Here is a 22,442-nt window from a genome sequence, read left to right as displayed (position 1 = left end):
AGTGGCCTGGCCCTAATCCTTTTTACATAGTAATACTATGAGAATTAAGTAACAAAATCACGAGAATAGTCACAACAAGAATAAATATTATCATATTAAGACTTGAAATAAAATTAACAAAAATATCCCTAGCCTGGCCCCAATACTCTGCCGTACTAAATATCATAATGTTTATATGTAGAATAAATCATAATGTATGTACGTAATTTCATTGCAACCACTATCAGGTAATGTTTCTACAACTATAACAAATCAACATAAATCTAAAAGTATTTGTTGGATTTTCTGAAAAATATGGTGACCAAATTTGAGTGTAGTCAGAGAATCATCATCTATTTAACCAGGAAGAATCAGCAGCGCCCTCTAGTGGTCAAGCGTACCCTCTTCCCCGATCGTCTGTTCTCTCGCGAGATTCTGCGAGTTCTTCTTGTGGTCCAGCATGGCAGCGCTGTGTGAGGGATACACGTTGTGCGGACTCGTTCCAGCTTTAAATCAACTAAAGTCTGAAATTCAGGGGATCGAAGAGGAGAGGGACTGTGACCATGTGATCGTGACTGATTCTACCAGATCCGTGACTCTATATAAGGTCAGATTTAGGCTTTAGTGCCTGTGGCCAGGTGATCGGTGCAGACTGGTGTTAGCATCCTGTTCTAGTCTAAATAACAGATCCGTTTTATCCGTTTTTATCATTTTATCATTTATTTTATCATTTCCTTCCTGAGTCTATCGCTCTTATTTTATTGTGTTTGTTTATTTTTTAATTTAAAAACGATGTCATTGCCGCCAGAAGCAACTCTTTAGAAAGTCATCAGTTTATGGCAGTGGGACACATTTTGGCTAATGTTAGGTTAGCTATCCTCAACATGAAAGCTCCTTTGATCAGAGGCAGTTTTATTTTGCAGTCGGTGTTTTAAAGTTGAATATAAACTTTTTTTTAAATGTTTTTACTGATAGCCAAAATGTTTGATTCCAGATGTTTTCTCTCATATGTTGCTGCAGGTTTCAGATCAGAAGCCTTTAGGCAGCTGGACGGTCAAACAAGGACAAACTCTTACCTGTCCAGCAGTTTATAACAGGGAGACCAATGAGTATGTGGCAGTCTCTGACAACAAGGTAAGCAGCAAATAGATATGCAGGTTTATAAGAAACAAATCCACTGATCTTTGCTATGCATCACTTATAGAATATAATAGAAAAACCCTTTAATAATAACAATGATCATACATTTTATTTCAAGGAAGCCTTTCTGGACACCCAAGGCCACCGTACAAAAGATAAAAACACAATGGTAGAAACAAAGTCAAAACACAGAATAAAACCATTTAAAAATTACAAAGAGATTAATATTACAGAGAATAGGCCATTTTAAAGAGATGAGTTGTGATTTGAAATGAAGAAGTGAGTCTGTGTTTCTAAGTAAGGGTGGTGGAGGGTTCCAGAGGCGGGGGCCACTGCGGCTGAATGCTCTGCTCCCCATGGTGGTTAGACGGCCAGAAATAGAGGTATAATTCAGTTCAATCCAGTTTATTTATACAGCTCCAATTAACAACTCATGTCATCTCAAGGCACTTTACAGTTCACAAGATCATACAGTCAAACTGATTCAAAGTTTTCTATTTAAGGAAACCTGTTGATTGCATCGTCTCATTGACTCCAATGCAATCCCTCACACTAGGCATGCTTGTAATGACAGTGGAGAGGAAAAACTCCCTTTTAACAGGAAGAGACCTCCAGCAGAACCAGGCTCAGTGTGAGCGGCCATCTGCTGAGGCCGACTGGAGTTCAAGGAGACATAAGCAGAGATACAAAAACCAACTGTAAAAGGCCACCTGGTCCAGGAACCACACAGCCAGAAAGGCGAGCTCTGAGCCAGCTCCCATGACAGATGATAAACAGTCAGAGAAACAGGGCTACACTGAAAAACAGGTGGATCTCAAATATCTATAAACAAAGGTATAAAGCAGAGGGGTGGGAACATGCAGAAAGCCTGACAGATGGGGGGATTTATTGTTGCACAATGGGGGAAATTCTGCAAAAAGATTCTAGAAAAAATGGTCACATAAATGTGGACTTTAGAAAAATGTATAACAATAACATAATAGTGAAGAATATTGAACTGTAAAGTGTTTTGATAATATGAAACTGTGCCCCTGCAGAATAAATAACTAATATTCAGCTATGGACATTTTAACAGTAATGGATATTTGAAATAGCTGCAACATCAGAGATGTGTAAAATGACCGCAGCATGTTATTTAACTGACTAAGAAAGAACCTGTGCAATGAATAAATTACTGCTTTGGTTTGTATATTTTGTATTTATATTACACTAAATCCTTTGGCTTATATAGTGGTGTTAGGGAACTGAGTTGGAATTAAAAATGTTGTCCTTACCTGGCTGATGTTAGGGTTGATCTTCTAATGTGTAGATAAAATAATGCAAGTCCTTTAACTTTAGCAAGCTGGTGGTTGTTTCATTTTTTTATTTGCTAGTTTGTCTGATTTTTGGAGGATCTCTCGTTAAAAGGTCTGAGTAATGTTTTCTTTTTTCTTCAACAGGAATCTGAATTTGAGACCTGTGAGGATTTCTAGCATGTTAAAGATGCCTAATGGTCGATGAAAGACTTGCTGTATAAAGCTAAATGTTACTAAAACATGTTTTTGTTTAGTTTTTTACTATAGTTTATCACATTGCTGTTATTTGTTCCTGAAAACTTCCACCTTTGATTCATCTGTCATCTTTTTTTTCCAAGTTACTTTGTTCCTATTAAAACTGCCTCATAATGCTCAGATAGAAATAAATCCTGGATTATTTTGTTTTCTCAAATTATTTTTATTTTTTCCCCCCATTTTCTTTCAGGTGGTGAGAATTTGGAAAGAAGATGACATTGTTTTAGATAAAGCTTTCAAGGCAACAGTAAGTCGCTGTTACCTTTATTCACTGTTTCTAAGGAAATTAATAAACAAATCAGAGAGGAAATTTTGCTCTCATTGTATAGTACATATGAAAAACTCAGATTTATAAATTTTCTCTTCTTCATATCCTGAAGTTTAGATTTACACGCAAAAATGAAACTACAGAATTTCAGCTGTAACATTATCTAATAATGTGACGTTTTCTGCTTTTTGGATTAAATTTGGAGGATTCCTGGCATTCAGTAGTGGAAAACAGTTCAGACTTTAGTCAGTCTTTCCAGGAGTAGACATCTCAGCAGATTCAGTCTATATTCCTCATTTAGGAGGTTAAAAGCTAACAATGAAAATATAATGAGAAAAAGACTGAATAAGTGTGGCGTGTTTAAAAAGGGTTCCCAGGTAAAATCCTTCTCTAAATTCTAAAAACCTCTAAAAGCTTCTAGAATGTAACCTTAAACCAAATTGGCACATTTACTTGATCCTAATGATCAGGTACGGCGGTGGAGGAGTGATTATTTGAGCTTATTCTTTAACTACAGAACTTAAAATTATTCAGACAAACTTCTCCATGTTCTGATATCAATTACAATCATGTGAGATTGTCTCATCATTCATGTAGATGACAGAAGAATGATGAACAGACAGAGGGAAACAGTGTGTGGGAACTGCTCCGTAAAATTTCAGATCTTTTTTTTAAGCAGTTTAACCTGCTTAAAAAAAAGAGTTTTGAGTCGCTTAAGTAGAACAATTCTGCAGAAAAGGTCCCACTCCACTAGAGATGCATAAAATATCTGCATCAATATGAGTATTGCCCAGTCTTGGGTGTTGTGAGGCATGTTGGTACTGTTCCGATAAGTAAAACTGGGCTGATATTTACTTCTATTTAGTGTCATGTGACTGCGATGCAGCTGATTGTAGCTGGTTAACAGAGACAGAGAGGATTTTCAGCATTGTTTTCAATCTTCGATGTCCACAGGATAGAGATATATAGGATACTAGCTATGAAAGCAAAATGTTAATATCGATATGGGTCCAGATCTTCATGTCGGTGCATTAGGGGTGGAACGGTTCACAAAATCCATGGTTCAGTTCACGGTTTCGTGGTCACGGTTTTCTGTTCGGTTCGGTATATGTTTATTGTTAACCGAAAAATTTAAAAATTTATAAAATGAATGAATTTTTTTTTTTATGAAATTAATGAAAAAATCCAAAAAAATTAATGAATTGTAATTATTTTGAATGATTTGCGGAAACTATGGATCATTTCCGCATGTTTTGCTGATTGGAATTTAATCATCTCGCGCATGCCCTCTACGATCTCCAAGGAACTCAGAGCGGAGCGGACGGGAGCCACAGTGGAGGCTGTAGGCTTTGCTTTGTGCAGCCGGTCTGGAGCGCAGCGGGGCGGAGCGGAGCGCTGACGGAGTATGAGGGATTTCGGGGTTAGCATGACATGTTGCTGTTAGCGTAAACAAAACGTGTAGCACAATGCTTGCAAACTGTTGCACTTTTATCCACAACTTTCTTTCCGCCGTCATCGTAGGTCACTCTAAATGCAAAGTGGTCCCATACAGCAGACCTATAAAGTGCTGCTGGCGCGTCTTCCAACTCCTGTTCTTTCCCACACAATTCTCCACAACAACTGATTTTTTTCTGCTACACCCGGCTAAACTGCTTCGCTTCTTCTCCTTTTTGTTTACTACTGGTGGTTGGCTTTGGTCGCAGTACCGCCACCTTCTGCTCTGGAGTGTAAACGCTTTGCCTATGAGAAAAAGTAGCAGCGCATGAACCGAATGCAACGCACGCGAACCGAACCGAGACAGTCGAACCGAACGGTTCGGACAGTTTTCATAAACCGTTCCATCCCTACGGTGCATCCCTATGCACCATGTGAAAAACAGATGACTAGTTTAGGTCATTGCTGCAAGTTATCGTGTGATTTACTCAGTTGGGACAGTAATAGGAATAATGGTGGGCGATATAGACTTAAAACCTGATCCTGATGTTTTGAGCCGCTATAAATACACTACCCGACAGATATACTATTATGTTACTGTAGTATATCGAAATGTTTTTGCTGAATTTTGTCCTAAAGCTAACCATACTTATCCATCTTTTATTGGTGCTTCACAAATATCGAACCTCTACCTCCTTTGTCATTTCTGTCAGGTGTCAGCAGACGTCCGGATGGTGCACTGTCCACATGGAGGCGAGCCTGTGGTCTTGTTTCAGGGAGGAGCAGTGAGACAGCTGGACGCCCTGCTCTCTGCTCCCCAGCAGCCCATAGAGGAGGTCCTGGTTCAGGAGGAAACCATCAGGTCCATAACTCAGAATGATTCTTGCTCATAAGAGATCACTTATTAAAACTGTTTTTACTAATAAGTAGAATAAGATCGTTTCAGCTAAAAACAGAAATGTCTGGTGTGATTTAGTCCAATTTTAAATGCAGATGGTTTTAAAGCTATAATGAGAGCTGCAGCCATTAGAATCAGATGTGTTCTGCGCCACCTTTGCTTCTTTTTGAAGGAACTCTTCAGCCTCTAAAGGTTTCGGCTCGTTTTGTTTGTAGGTGGAGTGCCAGCATAGTGGCAGAGACCCAACAGCTGATCATCTTCACAACTGAACTGGTGAGAGAAAAATCTCTAAAAGCATCATCTTAAACAGTTACTGCTCTAAACAGCTCTGTAAACATTTGAATGACATGCATATACAGCTAACTGGAAAGGTATTATTACCTGTTGAGCTTTTTCACTCATCATTTTAAATGCACAAGTATTTTGTTGCCACTTTATGCAATAGGATCACCAGGTCTTGTGTAACTGTGGGGTGAAAGGGAAAAAAAATGAAATTGATGCCGTAATAATCTGTTGCCGCGATCTGTTCTTTTTTTGTTTTTTTTGTTTTGCTGAATTGCTCCATTTACACCACCCCTCTGAAATCGAGCCACACTGAGTTTAGATCGGGCTTGGATCAGTTAATCGTGCCGATCTTGGTTTTTACATCCGTTGACTCATCACACTAACACGGTTCCTGACCTCCTATCAGCGGTCCACGATACTACAGCTCTCACGGTGGGAATTACGCAAACAAAAAGCGCGGTGACCATAACATTCAGGAACTTATGTGTCTGCATAGCATCCTCCGCTCCAATTTCAATGAAAGCCTCTGCTCGCCATCATCCGAGAGGCGCACCACGCTCTTTTGAAGCCATTTATTATTGATAGGCTCAAAGGAAGCTTGTGGTGTGAACAGGTGAAATGCAAAGCCGGACACGCTAGGAAAGTTGCCCTGGAACGATCTCTGCACGGTTTCAAAATGGTAGTGAAAATGTGGCTTATGTCTGCCTGCTTTGTCCGATCCTGATAAAACCCGGTCTCTGGCAAATAAAGGACAAGGCCGCCTTTCAACAGACTCTCAGCACAGGAAACTAATTGTATTCATTTCTGGGCTTTGACTAGGCCATTCTGCTCCAGGTCTTTCTGTATGTTTAGTTTTCTCCTTAAATGCCCGGTCTTTGGTGGTTTCTTTTATTATAGTTTGTGCTTTTTATTTTTGCTCAATTTATTTTCCCATCGACAATTTTCCCTGCTCTATTCTTAGTTACATCTCTTGATGTCTGCTTTAGAGTCTCCCACAGGCCGTACCTTGTTAAGGTGGTATTAAAGCCAACCAATAAATCTGCCCGCCAGTTAATGTGTCAGGCTCTAGTCTTTGTATCATCTGTCCGTGTTTGATCGATGGAGCGAGCAGCTCTGTCCGTTCTCTTTAAACCTCTCCAAAATGTTGCTATTTTCCTAGGTCTACATAATGCAGTTTATTCTCTCTGTCTGAGACCCGAGATCGAGCTGGATGTATAGATTTCACACAGGCTGACTGTATGTACTCTTTAGATGAATTCCAAAGAGTTGGAAAATAAAAGTCCCACTTTTTAAATATTTGCACTAATAAAAAATGAGAAGCATTCACATTTTTTTCTTTCATGCCACAGTTTTACACAACTTTGAATCACACAAAGTTCTGATTAAAACATACAGTAGTCTTAATATGGCTCCAGGGGTCTGAATACTTTGTATATACTATTCTTGATGTGGTTTGTTGTATTTTACATTTTTTCTTAACACTGTGTTCCCACAGAAAGGAGATCATTTCCTCTACCTGCAGAGAGTTAACCCCAACTCTGTGCAGAGATACCGGCTGGAGCCGGAGGGACCCGGCCTCTCCCCGCTCAGCTTCTCTGCATCCTACAGGGACAAAAACATCTGCCTGCTTTATCTCTGTAAGTCTTCATTTCCCTTATATATAAAGAAATGTTTGAATGTTAGTTTTTTGGGTTTTTTTTACGTCCGGATTTTGACAGCAGCTCAGCATCCAGTAGGATAACTTAGTCAGACATGTTCTAATGCTGTGTTCATGTTTCTCTATTAAGGAGGGGTTTGCAGATATATGATGATTAAAAAAAACAACATAATTTGTCAACAAAAGGTTGTATGTAAGTGAAAAAAACGTTAACCCCCACATTAGCTGTTCTTATCCTCTTTGAATTCTGCATTAGGATAAAAATCGAATGTTTTCTCTGTTTTGATGACCAAATACATAACTTTTTTTGGGGGTTTTTAATCATCTGTTGTAAGAACATAAGACCAGAGGTCTGAATCTTTGTCTAGCTCTGCCAAACTTCAATCTTACCTTAATGCTTTTCTTAGAAAGCAATGCAAATGTCTGTTTGCTCATGCGCCTCCTTTAGGTCAACATTTTAGGGGCTTTAGAGACTTCTTTTAGCATCTTTCTTTAAAGGAATAGTACACCCAAAACATGATTAGCCTTCATTTTCTACTCACCACCATGCTGAACAACACTCTGGAGTACTTTTTTGATATCTCAAATGCATCTGGAGATCTGGGAGGCTTCTTGCTGTCTGCTGACATTCAAATAATGGAGGTCTATGGTGCCCGAGGCAGAAAGGTCCATAAAAGTCCACAAAAAACGTGTCAATATTCCTCCATACTGCTCGTCCAATGTATTCCAAGTGTCCTGATTGGGTAGAGTCCATAATTTACTCGAAACAAAGTCATTTAGAATGTTTTTAGAGCATAAACAGTAGTGTATAGGATTTCCTGAAAGCGCACACCTGCGCGATCACGACGCTACGGAAGCCGGCAGACCAGATATCAAAAAAGTACTCCAGAGTGTTGTTCAGCATGGGGATGAGTAGAAAATGAAGGCTAATCATGTTTTGGGTGTACTATTCCTTTAAGTCCTTTTTGGAAACAAATCTGTCTATAAAGGATTAAATCACAAGTTTAAAAAAGGCTAAATTTCTTCAAAATCACGAGGGAAGATCTTGTTATAGGTAAAGCTGATGCCATTTCCATAAGTACACTGCAAACAATATAAACCTAAATAAGTTATTTATTGTTTAATTGAGGAGGTCATGAGACACTTTGACAATTTACATTTAAAATAAGAAAAATCTATTTCATTGTCTTATCTCAAGTTCACATAAACTAATTATCTTATTTTAAGATTATAAATACTACTTCCATTGGCAAATCATCTCATTTACCTGCTTAAATTAAAGGTAAATGCACTAAATTTAAAACATTTTTATTTATTTCTAGACAATTTTTGCAGTGTAGAAGTAGTAAGAAAAATGGTTCAATCCCAGTTTTTGTCTCTCAATATTTGCTCGATCTTGCAGTATAGTGAATATAATATTAAATCTGATTATGTCCAAATCTGTTAGAGGATGGTCTGTAGTTTCATTTGAATATTTGAGCAGAAGGTGCTGTGGTGTAAATCACTCCTGATTTCAACCATCTTCTATCCACAGATTCTAAAGGAACCGAGCTAATCTAGCATGGCATCTTTTTCCGTCTCTATTAACGTAATATCTCTTTTGCTTTTAGACCCTAACGGTCACGTCTACCAGAGTTTGGTGTCGGTTCGCGTTCCACCAGCTGATGAAGGAGCTCCAGCCGTCCCACTGCCTCGTCATCATCTGCTGAGTCTTCCTGTCGGCGGACAGCTGCTGGAAGCGGCGTCTGCCATCTCCCTGGACGACGCCCACATAGCCGTGGTCGGGGTTCCACATCCTTCTGCTGGGCCTGGAAAAGGTAAAGATTAATAATGTCTTAGAAACAAGAGTTTGGACATTCATTCGGTCATTTCACTAATTATTGGACTTTATTAGACTTTATTTTCCTTTCACTTTGGTGAACTAATGTTTTGGATTTTTTTATGAACAAATGTTCCAATGGTTACCAACTATATAGAAAGTAGGGGTTTCCATTTATTGGTGTCGTGATACATTTCTATCCATGATAACAATTTAGATTTTTCGTCTAAACAAGAAATTATAATTGGTGATAATAAAAAATAAAAATAAAAAATGGGTGAATTGTAAATCTTGTTTTTAATATTTTTCCTTTTTCTTTCATTATTTTCCGTTGGAGCTTTGGCAAATTCAAAGTATACGATTACTATGAGACGTTTAGTAATATAAATCAAATTTCTTTATGTAACTGTTGTCCTGAAGGAGCCTATTTTAAATGTTTATATATATTTTTTTTTTCAGAGGAGTAGTTGTAACTGGGAAGTTTTGATTACTTTGGCATCACAGCTACGGACTGAGGAATTAATGAAGAGTGTTTTTGTTGTCAACTTTATCATTATCACCATAGTGATAAGAATTTTAGGCCATACCGCCCAGCCCTAATATTTAGCATTATTTATTTGATGCTTGAGCACATAACTAGCAAAAAATGAGAGATTTTGAGATATATCTTTTTTTTTTTTTGTTAGCCCTGATTTCCACAATACAGTGGTAGTAAAAGCTCCAAAAATTTGAAGACAGTTTCAGCTTCATGTTGCATCATGATTTGATAAGACAGCAGTTTAGGGCTAATATTTTGTACTCAAAATATCTAGAACATCGAGGTTTTTTAACATTATAAAAGGAGAAAAAAAAGGCTGGATTGATTAAATCTTTATGAGCAAACTCTAAAGGGCAGATTAGACTTCTGCAACCGCACACATCAAATGTCGCTTGGTTCTGGTTGCGAACCAGTTTTGCTGGTATGCATCTGCACCGTCGGTCTGGAATTTCTAGGGACGCACAGCAGTTTCCTGCTAAAGCGCAAGGGGGAGCCTATTGAAGAACTTGCAAGAAGTTCGGCGGACGGTCACGGGAACTTTGGCGGCGCCAGCGGGTGTGTTTATCTTCCAAAAAGACAATGGATCATCTGTAAGATATCATGGTCACGGAGATGGATCTAGAGTTGCTAGACATTGAAGAGGAACAGGTTCTGGCTGAGCTGGCAGAGACCTTGGCATCTTTAAATAATTGTCTGAGGCATTGTACATGAGGTTGTACTTCAGAACCTCCTCAATTAAACTTTGGTCGTAGTTGTCCATTGTAGATGTTCCTCTGTTTTTAAAAATGGAGCGCCTCGGCACTGAATCGAGAAGGACGCCCACACAGACAGCTGGAAAGGCATACTAAGGCCCAGTCAGAGCTGCTTTTGCTCTGCGCACTTCCGCTTGAGGTCTGCACGGGTTTGCGACTGTCTGACGTGTAGTCAGGATTGCAGAGCCTCTGTGCTGAGGACGTGGTCGCGCAGAGAGACAGATTTGACAGTTGCAGAGGCTATGTGTCAGAAGCATAAATTGGCCTTAAGAGGTAAACTGAGGGTATTGAGAATGATAGCAGGGCAAATTTGATAGATGACAGCTGAGCATAGACCAAGAGGACAATTATTAGGAAGGAAAACCTTCCAGTTAAATGCTTTAGGTTCAAAATCTCATAAACAATTAATTGCTCACAGTTTTAATGGTCTTATTAATAATGGTTATTTATCATTATTTTTTGATTGCTTACTTATAATTAAGCTCATATTAAAAGTAAACAGCTGGTATTTGCAGTAAAAGTAGGGCTACAGCTGCAGCTCTTGATAAATCTGTCGATTATTGTTTTACTTTATTAATGGACCCAAAATGATATACTTTTAGTAAATGTAAACATTTGGAATAAAAACAAAAAAAATTTTTTTTTTGTGTGTGTGTGTATATACATTAATTTTAAATGGCAAGATCTATAATCTAAAGTCTTACCAAATAAGTTGACAATTCTTTTATTAAGCGATCAACCATTAACCATCTGTCCTAAAGTAAAGATTGCAATGATGAGTTGATGTCCCTCCGCTCAGTTTCCGTCCCATGACTCAATCCAGACCAGAAACATTAGAAAACAGCTGACTTTTTGTTGTAAGTTAGGTGAAAAATATTTAAGCCAGCAGTGTATAGCAACAGATGGGGGACGGGGTGTTTAGTCCATAGAGCCAAAAAAAGGCTCTGATCATCCCTTAATGCAGGTATGCGGAGGGAAGTAGAGATGTCAGCCATGATTTTGACTTATAGAAGACCTGCAAAGATCATGTTATGCTTCATGACTATTGGATGAAAAACATAACACAAATTGTAAGTAAAGAAAAGCCTAAAATTACTGATCAGCCTTAAAGTTATTTTTTTTTTAGCTGATGCAGGTTTTATTTTTGACATCGGTCCAACTTTTTTAACCCTATTTTTTTCATCCAATCTTGTTTTTTTTTTTTCTTCAGTAAAAATGAAACAATAATAATAATAAATGTTACAACAGCCTTAATCTTAACAAAAAAAGCATTTGATAACAAATCAGAAAAAATCTTAACAATGGATAGCAAATGTAGGGAGGGAATATCGTCTGGCCCATTTATCGGCCTCCCTGTACTTTGAATATTTTATCCGCAGCTGTGCTTGTTTCCGGTTCCTGAACCTGTCATCGTTGACTTTCAGACTTTCTCTGCATCTGGAACACAAACTTTCAGACCCTCCAGGCTGCAAAAGAGATGGCGGGGAAACTCTACGGACAGGTAGGCTCCTGCGCAGTGATTTTACTGTATGGTATGGCTTTACGAGTTATTGTGAACAGGCCAAGGTTCCCTGTCCTTCCAGCTGCAGGTGCTGATGGAGGGCTGTATGTCTTTGGTAGATCATCCTGTCTGCTTTCCACTGTGAAGGGCCTCACTGTCCCTTCTCACAACTACACAGCAGCTTACAACCCTGAACCTGCATAAAGCATACTTTTTAGGACATCTGTATTAATGAGCTGATTTTTCTGTTCTGTTTTCTCTCCTGTAGCTTTGGTGTTATTCAAGCAAGTTGTTCATTCCACATGGAAAAACGCTCTCTGTTGTCCCGTTTGCATGCCCCAGATCCTCCCTGGCCTCTGCTTTGGGGAAACTAAAGCAGCTCAAGACTGAGGGTAGGAGACAGAGAGCAGCTTTGTCTGCATCCACAAAAACCTGCTAAAATCCCTTTGCATTTAGTACAAGCATTAAGATAAATTAAACCAATGCACATTTGTTGTGTCTGTGTTCTGTGACCTGCAATGTTCTTCCTTCTACTACAATAGAAACCAAGCCTCCGACTTTGGTGCCATCTTGGAATGCCGTTTTCCATGGAGAAAAAGCTGCGCCTCCTAAACCGGTGGAGAGCAGAAAGACGGTACGTTTAATCGTATCTCTAATAGCTTGTTGTTTCTGGGTTTGCAGTCTATGGGATACAGCTAAGACGAGTGGCGAGTTTTGAGCTTCCAGAGGATGCTGGAGTTTGGAAATCTGACATTTTGCAGCTGGATGCTGAGTGTCAACCAATCAGAGAAGCTGATCCAGGAGCTGCCTGGGAGACAGATGCTATATGCAAGAAGTGATCACTTCTGCAGCTCTGTCAGCATAAAGATTTAATGAATGAATATATATATAAAGGGATTGACCTTATCTGGTTATAAAAAGCCATGAGTGATTTTTGTGTGTAGATGGAAAAGAGAGATGATTATTACTCTGAAATATTTTCATAATGAGCTGTGGCCAAACGGTTCATAAATACATTAATTAAAAATGCAAAAACCTGTTTTTATATTCTGGTTCTTGCGATTTTTACCACAAACCTAAAAAGCGGTTTATATAGACTATTTTTCTGTCTACGTCAAAGTGTTAGCTGGAGGCAGAGCGGTCTGTTTATTGCTGGACTTCACTGATTGGTCAGTTCTGCAAGTTTGATTGACAGGTGGAGGATCATTAAATCAACTGATAGTGAGCAAATTCTTACAGCATAAAAACAGCAATGGATGATCGTCCTTTGCTGGACATGAGGAATCCTTTAATATCCTTTTATTTAAAGGAATGTCATTGAAGTTAATTGACTTTCTTCCTTTAAAAATGTAATTATACTCTTTAATTTTGTTCTTATCTTGGGAATAAATGAAATATGATGAGTTAAATTTTAACTAATTCAACTGACAAGTTTTTTTATGTGTTTGCTTAGGTCTCTGACAACCTGTGTACATCTTTGAAATAAGAAAATATTAAATCTTTTATAACGAGCGACTCTATTAGCTAGTGTTGACTTTAAATATGTCTTTTTTTTTTCTCCTACTACATATATTCATATATCATTTTCGCTGATGAGCTGTGTTAAAATCTATCACCGCCATAACTGAATTTTTATTCTCCTTTTCATAATGCAGAGAACGACCCGAAAGACGCAGTCAGCCCCTAGTTTGACAACTGATCAAGTACAAGAGCTTATCAAGGTAGGACTGACTGCTCTCATTTACTGCCTGCAAAAGTCAATCACTTAATTAAGATGAAACAAATGTATCCTGAATTCTTCCAATGGTTAAAAAGAAATGTTTATATGTATATATATTTACCAAATACAGACGGCGCCAGCAGAAGAGGTCCAAAAAGAGGTTGAGAGTCTTCTATCCAGGCAAGAGCTGCAGGACCTGCAGCCTTCGTTGGGACAGTTGGCTTTATCCCTCGTGTCCCGGAGCATGGCTGATCCGGCGTTTTACTCTTCTGGTGCTCTAACTCAGCTTGTGCACACCCAGTGCCTCTCCCACAGGTCAGTGCTGCTCATTCTTCTTCTCTGGTTTATGCTCGGAAAGTTTCAGATTATGCCAAAAAAAACAGTTTGCCCCTGCAGTGCAAAAATTAAAATCTAAGTAGTTATTTTCATGAAATGGGTGGCTTTTCCCTTAATTGGAGCAGATTTGACCTTTTGAAAATAAAAGAACAGGACTTGTGTTTGGATTGAGAAAAAAAAGATACTTATTTTAAGAATTTCTTTTTGACTTTTGGTCTTTTTATTTTTGGTTTCAAAAACTGAAGTCCAAATAATCTGTATCAGCAGCGGCGGTTAAAACGGTCAATATTAAAATACGATGATTAGGTATTACAGGGTTCCTACAGCATAAGGCAAGTTCAATTCAAGACTTTTTAATGCCACTTGAAATAAAAATGTAAGACCAAATTCACAAGAAACACAAGAAAAACCCGCTTGCGACAACTTAACCCAAAGGTTTATTTTAACATAAACCACTGCACTAATGTTTCAAATATTGAAAAACTTCCCATACATGAAGAAAGCTAAAAACACACAAATGACGGATATATTTTAACAATTATTTAACTGACTTCACAAACTTTGCTTCAGCAGAGAAGAAAACAAATCAGTTTTAAAGCCACAACATAACCAGTGCTAAGTCTTTTTTGCAGCTATTTTTCTTTGTATAGTTTTTTTAGTATGTTTGATTTGGTGATAAGTGGAGGCGTTGCAGAGACAAGGGTGGAACAAGACTGAGAAATACCGTCTGTTTCTTGGTAACTCCATTTTGATGCTTTGTGTTTCGTGCTTCGCATGCGCGACTCCACTGCCTTAATTCCCATCGTTCCGAACTTGAATGACTTCTTGCACAAAATCCACTGTGCCTCATGCATGTTCCCTGGTTTTAGCCATGGAGAAAACTCTTGGCTGGAGACAATTTTCGTTACATTTACACTTGCTCATATTTTCCAAACAAAAAGTAAATGGCGTATCTCCCAAATGTCTCGGCCGCAACAACGCTTTTATTGGTTCCTCTATCGGGATGGAACCAATAATGGTGAGCCGATATTTTTTTAAATAAAAAAAAAAGGTCAATTTTTATGTTTTATTTAGATTACAAAAATAAATCATAATAAAAATAATCCTATTTATGATGTTTTAAAAAATTAAGACCTACGAAAGACTGATTTAAGACATTTTAATACCAATTAAGGCCTTAGTTTTATTTTGAAGAATTCAATGCCTTTTAAGACTTTTTAAGGACCCGTGGGAACCCTGTATTAGGCCTTAAAAATAAGATAGTGGGGTTGCTTTTTCTTATTTTAAACTTAAATCATCCCACTCCATTGGCAATTTGTCTTACGTGCTCAAATAAAAAAAGAACAATTTATATTTCTATTTAGCAGTTTATTGATATGCATTTTTCTACAGTTTATGATTATATTACTAATAGTTTTGTTTCTGTTGAATTGAAGTGCCTGCCATCTCTTTCAACAGTGTGTGTCCTGACCTCTTGCCTCTCGCCCTTGAGAAGAAGGATTATTTTCTCTGCCAGCTCTGCTTACAGTTCTTCCCTGACATCCCAGAAGCTGTGACCTGCGCCTGCCTCAAGGCATTCATCAGGTAAAGCTGACCTCTTTTTACCACGCAAATCAACATGAACGCTGCCGTAGCTGGATGAGCACGACCGATAAACCTTTTCTTACTGCAGTGAAGAGAAACTGATAAAAACTGAGTTCAAAATTCAAAAATAAATATTTACCCTCAGTCTGAGCAGGTAAATAAGATGATCTGCCAAATAGACAAATAAAGAGTTTTGTCCTTAAAATTTTATAGATTTCATAGAATTGAAATAAAAAAAAATTTTTTATTTTAAACATAAATTACATTTATTATATTCCAAATTCTTTAACTTATTTGCTTAAATCAACACTTATTTCAAGAAAAATTGACTTTCTCAGATTTTTTTTTTTTATATGCATTACTAACATGTTAATTTATTAAAGGCAGACTTTGCACAATAGATTATCTAATAACATATGTGTTGTTTTTTTGTCTGTATTTAATGACTCCTATAGTTTACCAGATGCTGATGCAGAAAAGCTGAGCCTGGAGCCTGATAGCGTCTCTTTTATGGAAATGCTGATCTCCAGTGAGCATGCTCGGGCTGGCTTGCAGAACGGTTTTAGCCCCACGTCCTGCAAGGAAGACGGCACAGACGCCATTGACGGCCCACAGACTAAAGCGAAAGAAAAGGAGAAGGCGCCGCCACAACAGATGTGTCCGCTAGGTTCACATAAGGCTGCTCTGATGTATCCTAACCAAACATGGTCACTTCAATACACATAGCCTTTTTCTTATCGCTTTATTTGTTTGTTTGTTTGTTTTTTTTTATATGATTTCTCCCTCCTGGGTGTGTTTTTGCTTCTGCCATCATTTTGAATATTTGATCTTGACTTAAAGTGTGCAGAAATGAGGTCCTACAGACGGCATACAGTGAAACCTTCCTCCTCCCGCATCTAAAGGATTTGTCCTCTGATCACGTCGTTGTGAGTAGCTCCTCCTCGTCGGTTTGAAAGATAATCTACAGGGCTGAAAAACTCCTTTACTTTAGCTGAAAAAGTGAAACTCATATTTCATAGATTCATTACACACACAGTGATATGTTTCAGGTCGTTCGGATGGATGGATGGATGGATGGATGGATGGATGGATGGATGGATGGATGGATGGATGGATGGATGGATGGATGGATGGATGGATGGATTGATTCTTTTTTTCATGAATTAGTTACCTTAAAATTCCTTAAATATTTTGGAGGGTTTTACATTTCACACAGATGATGACAGCTGAGTTTTGAGTTGAGTCTAGCAGGTGCAGAGCTTGATGCAAATCGATCAAAGTAGAAAGCAAAGTGAAATGAGCGATGATGCATTTTCCAGTCATGCTACATGATCTTATCATGAAAATGTACTTTTAGAATTAAAAGCAGGTCTTTGTGTACCAGTCCCTAACATGAATGACTTCCTGATGCTAGCTGGTGGTGGTATCCATTTGCTGCTTATGTTGTTCCATAAAATAATTTCTATACAGTCAACCTACCTTAGTGTGTGCTGTGCGAAATTGATTCTGTGTAGCTGATAACCATCATAATAGTAAATTTACCTCCTAAGTTGTAAACAAATTGAAGAATCAAAACTAAGTCTGGGTTTTGGTAGAACCTTTAAAATCGATATCGAATTAAAACTTTTGTTTTCATTGGGTAAAAAGTAGAAAGACAAAATTATTTCTAGCTGATATTTTGTAAATATTTGTTATCACGCCTGTGTAAACATATGAAAGTGACCTCACATTTCTGAGCATATAAACATTACAAGTGACTCATTATCAAGAACCACTTACCATGAGTATAAAAAATTTTCTAAGTAAACATTGCAATAAGGTGCTGGTAAATTAAACTTGAGGATTTCTATTCTCCTCGAACTGATATAATGGATAAAAAAGCACTTTAATAACGCATTTCTGGATATTAGTGCAGATTTAAACACAACTTACAGTATTGTGTACATAATTTTAGTGCATGTTAATCCCTGCATGGCAGAGCTTGGTTAAGGTTTGGAGGTAAATGATTTCTCAATTTGCTTTTGTTTTGAGACAGGATGTTGTAAATCATCCGCATATCATATCATATTTAGTGGCTGTGTTGTTTGATCTAATTTGGCCATCACTGAGGTGCTTAAAACGGTAAATGAATGCGGAGCGCCCCCACAGATCAGGAGGTGAATAAAGGAGCTATATTGGTTCTTCAATTATTTTACCAGCTCCTAATTAAAAGTGTCTTTTTTTTTCCTATAGTACTGCATAATTGTACTGCACAATGCAATGTTTTAGACATAGTTTTCTGCACTGCATTTTTTCTTCAAATGTGTAAAATTCTATAATTAAAATCTGTTTTTTTTTTCTCATAACAATAGATGATGATAGCACACCTGCTTTAGCTCATAGCAGGGTTTGGCTAAAGGCTGATTTATATACAGAAACCAGGTCGTCTGCGTGTGTGTCGCAGTGAACACAAATGTGCTCCTGCTCCTTCTGCAGACACACTGCTGCACCTCTCCAGAATTGTAGGTGACCGCAGACAGTGCCACAGACAGGAGGCCTCTGATTGGTCAAATCTACATCCACTCTACATGCAAATTTCCTGTTTTGTACCTTACCGGCTTGTTTTGTTTGTATGACCGCCATTGTGGAAAACGACTCGTGAAGATGGACCCGCTAGAAGAGCGAGGTGTACGAGAACGCTGGGACCCTTTTTCCACCTGGATCCCTGCTTTTTTTCACCCTCATGTCCCTCCGTTGTCGGACAAACTTGCCCCCACTTCCTCACCGCCTCGGCCGTATCTAGACCCACAGCTAGTTCCTGATTGTCCCTCTTGCGTTGTGGTGTGGAATAACATAGCACAGACCACGCTTCAATATTGGGCATTAATCAAAAATATCTGCGACGAGTTCACTGCGAAACACTGCTGTGGGAGGATAACCAGAGTGAAAGCTTGTTGTTACTGATATTGACAGCATCCTACCGTCACCATGACATTAGGGTCCTATAAGAAACTGCATATTGTTGAATTAAACTTTGTTCATTTAGCCCTAATATCTGCATCTTAAACTGATAAGTTTCTGCGTGGTCCTTTAACATGAGGGCATTGAATTTGGTGTTAACCACAGCATGGGAACCCTGAGACCAGGATTGTCATGTTTCTTCCTTGTGGGCAGGCATATAGAAAATGAAATCAGCCTCCCAGTAAAGCTTGTCAGATAAGGAGAAAACTAAGAACTCCTGGTAGATGGCTGTTTAGAACACATAGCTGACCAATACCAGCAGATGGCGCTGCAATTTTAATCATTACTGATTGTGGAAATATCACTGTTGAACTTCATCACTCCACCTTCTTTTCCAGCCTCTGGCACCCTTTTTTTTTTTTTTTTATTAAATTTATTTCATCTGAAGTTTTACCTTTGCACCACCGAGCAGCAGCTTAGTCCTCACATTTATCATTGTGCAGAAGTAAGACATAAGTCATGTCCACAACCAGATTTGAAGCGAATTATAAGAAAAAATTTAAAATCTATATGCGTTTCCATCTGTTGGAGCAAAATAACCAGATGATGCAAAGCGTGATGTCATCACATGCTGCAAATGTTGATGGAAAAGCGTTGATGAAAACACCCCCATAGTGACTTGCCACAAGGAAGACAACAGCCCGTTGTATCGTAGTGTTTGGCAATTCTTGGGTCAGCTAATCTCCAACCCTGTTCTTAAGGCCTGAACACACCGAAATCCGATTTTGCGTCCGATCTGACGGAAACGAGGTCGTGGTGTTTAACGCTCAATGAAAATCTATGGGGATGATCACACCTGACATGATTTTACGCAAGAGGGCTGCGTAGGTCCGACTGAGATACACGGCAGGTCTGTTTTAGTCGGACTATGCAGCATTTCAGTGTCAATTTCATGGGTCTGACAGGAAGAGAGAGACACTGTTACAAAGTAAAACACTTTGTGGAAAAATACAAAATCAAATCTGTTAAAATGGGTGCCACCATGAAAGCACAGGTCATTCTGAGTTCACCGTCTTTAGCGAGCAGTTATTGAGCTGTGGGGGTAAAGGGTCCTGCTCAGGGACCCACAGTGCAGGCTGTGGGGATCTAACCGGGTACTTGCAACCTTCTCTAACCAATAGTTCAACAATCCAATGAACTCACACAACCTCATCCTCACTCTGTCTGTTTTATTCAATTTGATAACAGATGATTGATCTTTGTAGTTTTACTTCAGGTTGAAATAAACTAATTGAACACCAGAAATTATTTCATAAAGTTCATCTTGAGTTTTAATCATATTTAGAGTATTTTTATCCAATTTCTGTTTCGCCAATGTTGATTTTCCTGTGGCTGGATCAAAGCATTACCAAATATGCAAACTATGCAATAAAATCATTTGGTGACTTTTTAGGCCAGCTAATAGCAACTTTCTTTGCTGAGGAGTCAGCAACAGCATTTAGTATTTAACTGCTCGTAGTTTACCCGCTTTAAGGAGGTGTCTGGTTGACAGTTTTCCCCATAAGTAGGTTGGCCATGAAAAAAATTTTGTTTGTTCTTTTTTAGAATCCAATCTCTGTGTGTGTATTGAACGATTTTCACTTTTTGATTTTTATTACTGAAATTAACTTTTGATAATATTGTTCTATGTTGAGATACACTTTAAAAACCAGACAGGACTAAAACATCTTTTCTCATTCTTTTTTTATTTTTTCTTGCTTCCAATCAGCTTTTCCTGCAGTACTTGGAGTTCCTTTACTTGCGCTATTCCACCGACAGTTTCCCACAAACACACGGCTACAGATCGCCCACTTTAAATCAGGTAATAAAGCTGCACACTCTGGAGCAGAAAGGTTGCTCTTATATCCTGCAGGTATTAATTGTAAACCAAGATATATGTCTAAACAAAGCAGTGAATGCAACGTATCAGATTTGATCACAGCTTAAAATGTAATTAATTTAAAATGTATTTTCTTACCTTTTGAATACAGATCATGGATTGGGTATGCATGCTGCTGGATGCCCATTTCACCGTGTTAGTCATGACGCCGGTGGTCAAAAGCCTGCTGTTGAACTTCCAACATTTTGTCAGATCCCAGGTAAGCATCCATCTTTGCTGTTGTTTAATGAATCCTTGTTCGATTTGGAGAAAACTGTAATCTACAGATTTCCTTCCTTTTTTTTTTCCAGGTGAGGCTGTTTTCTGAGCTGGGAAAGATTGAGGGCAGCCTGCAGGAGCTCAATAACATGAAAAGGACGAAGGACGTCGGACAGTACTCCATTGAAATCATTGAGCTGTACTAGAAGCTGCAGAAATCAGTTCCCATGGACTGAATGTTTTTGATGGTTTTGTAAACCACTTTCCTTCCTTAAATGGTTTCTACCTGCGATGCTTCCTGTCATATAGGATTTACTGTGAATGAAAAACTGTCCATCTGGCATTCTCATTGCTTTAGTTGCAGATGTCTAACAATTCCTCTGCTCAGTGGTTTTTAGATGGTGGGGTTGTGACAGATCCACAGAGTTTGCATGTTTAAATCTTTTTCTGCTCATAGGCCCGATAGTCTTATTGATAAGTTCAAAAAAAAAAAGTTTCCTCATGCAATGTCATGATATTTTTTTAATATACATTATTAAAATATGAATAATGCCTTCAACATTTGGTCCTTTTTGAGTGTAATAACAGCTGAAAAATTGTAAATCTCTTATGTCACTGTATTTTACACATAAAGGCGTATATGTTGTTTATAAATATATAAGAATAACAGTTGTTCTACGTGTGGCATTTTTGTACTGTACAGCAGTCATTTAAGTTTAGTTCAACCATGCTGCCTTCTATTGGTAAAAGGTACTTTGTATGCATAGCAATGATTGTTGGGTGGCTAAAAATAAGGAGTAATAAAGATGCAGATATAAATGATTGGGAACAACAATCTAGTTAGTCCCCTACCTTCAAATTAATCAAAATAAATTTTCTTTATGTACAATTACATCTATTAAGCTTTGCTGCAGCTCTAGAGAATCCAAATAAAAACTTGCAAGATGAATTTGATAAACAAATTAATAAATGCAGCAGAAGCAGCGATCAGATGATCTGACCAGAGGCGGAGGGGTTTAGAGAAGTACTATTTATTCCAATTAAAGTGTTGCAGAGATTAGGATGCTTTCTGGGGGGCTGAGAAGAGTTTGATTCTACTTCAAACAAAAATCTGGTGAATAACTTCAGTTCTGATTTTGAAGATACAGATAAATTGCCTTGCAAATGTATCCATATCCATTGTACTTTCTGAGATCTGAACAAAAACTAAAGTTTTTTTTTTTGGTTTTAAACAGAGGAATGCATAATGGTGAGTTGGAAATAAAATAAGGCCCCTCTGAATCAATAATTCATAGAATTGCTGTAATTAGAGCTGCATGGCTTCCAGGAACTTTTTCAAAAACAAATATTGGGGCTTATCAGTGGAAACTTTGGTCATTTTGAAAATAATAATACGGATTAAACTAATTTGATGGAGAATAGATGTTAAGACAAATGTTGAAATTGTTTAAATTTAACCACAAATGCCTGATTGCATTTAGATGTTGACTCAGCCGATTTAAGTCCTTTAAAACACTTGATCCAATGCAGTTCTGGCTTCATTTGAAGGGTCTGTGTCCTCTTGTGTGAGGTGAATCTTTTTCCTCATCCCAAAATTATTATTTTTTTCACGATTGTAAGCTATTTTTTAGCCAGTTAACCATCAACTCAAACTGCTTCTTTGTCTTTGTTGGAGTAAATTAACCTCACAGCACGATGCTATGTTTTACAGTGATTGTTAAGATTGTCAGCTAGTTAAAGAAAATGTAGTTGTTTAAAAAATTTTATTATCTGAATATAGTGCTGTCCTCCATGTGCTTGCTCTGTCCTCAAAAGTTTTGTTTTTTGGCAAACTTTAGGCATCTGATAGCTTTCTTTTGCCTGACTTTTATCAGATTTGAGGAAGCAGATGAAAGAGTTGTCCT

The 22,442-nt window shown here is 38.0% G+C and overlaps 1 protein-coding gene across 1 annotated transcript; it reads left to right on the top strand.

Annotated features, from left to right (window-relative positions):
• The first annotated feature begins 416 nt into the window (after positions 1-416).
• On the top strand, positions 417-21,210 carry nol11 (nucleolar protein 11). The gene is made up of 18 exons (XM_038286491.1): positions 417-586; positions 1,000-1,113; positions 2,860-2,916; positions 5,085-5,233; positions 5,485-5,542; positions 7,050-7,191; positions 8,822-9,028; positions 11,745-11,821; positions 12,090-12,213; positions 12,364-12,455; positions 13,477-13,542; positions 13,672-13,856; positions 15,336-15,461; positions 15,917-16,150; positions 16,309-16,387; positions 20,170-20,262; positions 20,432-20,539; positions 20,631-21,210. The coding sequence occupies exons 1-18, from the start codon at positions 440-442 to the stop codon at positions 20,742-20,744; spliced, it is 2,172 nt and encodes a 723-aa protein (XP_038142419.1). The 5' UTR covers positions 417-439; the 3' UTR covers positions 20,745-21,210.
• Positions 21,211-22,442: the final 1,232 nt, after the last annotated feature.

The sequence above is a fragment of the Cyprinodon tularosa genome, unplaced genomic scaffold, assembly GCF_016077235.1.
Source record: "Cyprinodon tularosa strain WSP-4 unplaced genomic scaffold, ASM1607723v1 ctg226, whole genome shotgun sequence".
Lineage (NCBI taxonomy): Eukaryota > Metazoa > Chordata > Actinopteri > Cyprinodontiformes > Cyprinodontidae > Cyprinodon > Cyprinodon tularosa.
Note: the sequence above shows the minus strand (reverse complement) of the source record. Positions and strands in the feature narration are given on the sequence as shown.

Coding starts and splice junctions, on each gene's coding strand:
- nol11 (XM_038286491.1), top strand. CDS start 440: ATGGCAGCGCTGTGTGAGGGATACACGTTGTGCGGACTCGTTCCAGCT. Junction 11,822..12,089: donor CGGGGAAACTCTACGGACAG/GTAGGCTCCTGC, acceptor TCTCTCCTGTAG/CTTTGGTGTTATTCAAGCAA. Junction 13,857..15,335: donor ACCCAGTGCCTCTCCCACAG/GTCAGTGCTGCT, acceptor CTCTTTCAACAG/TGTGTGTCCTGACCTCTTGC.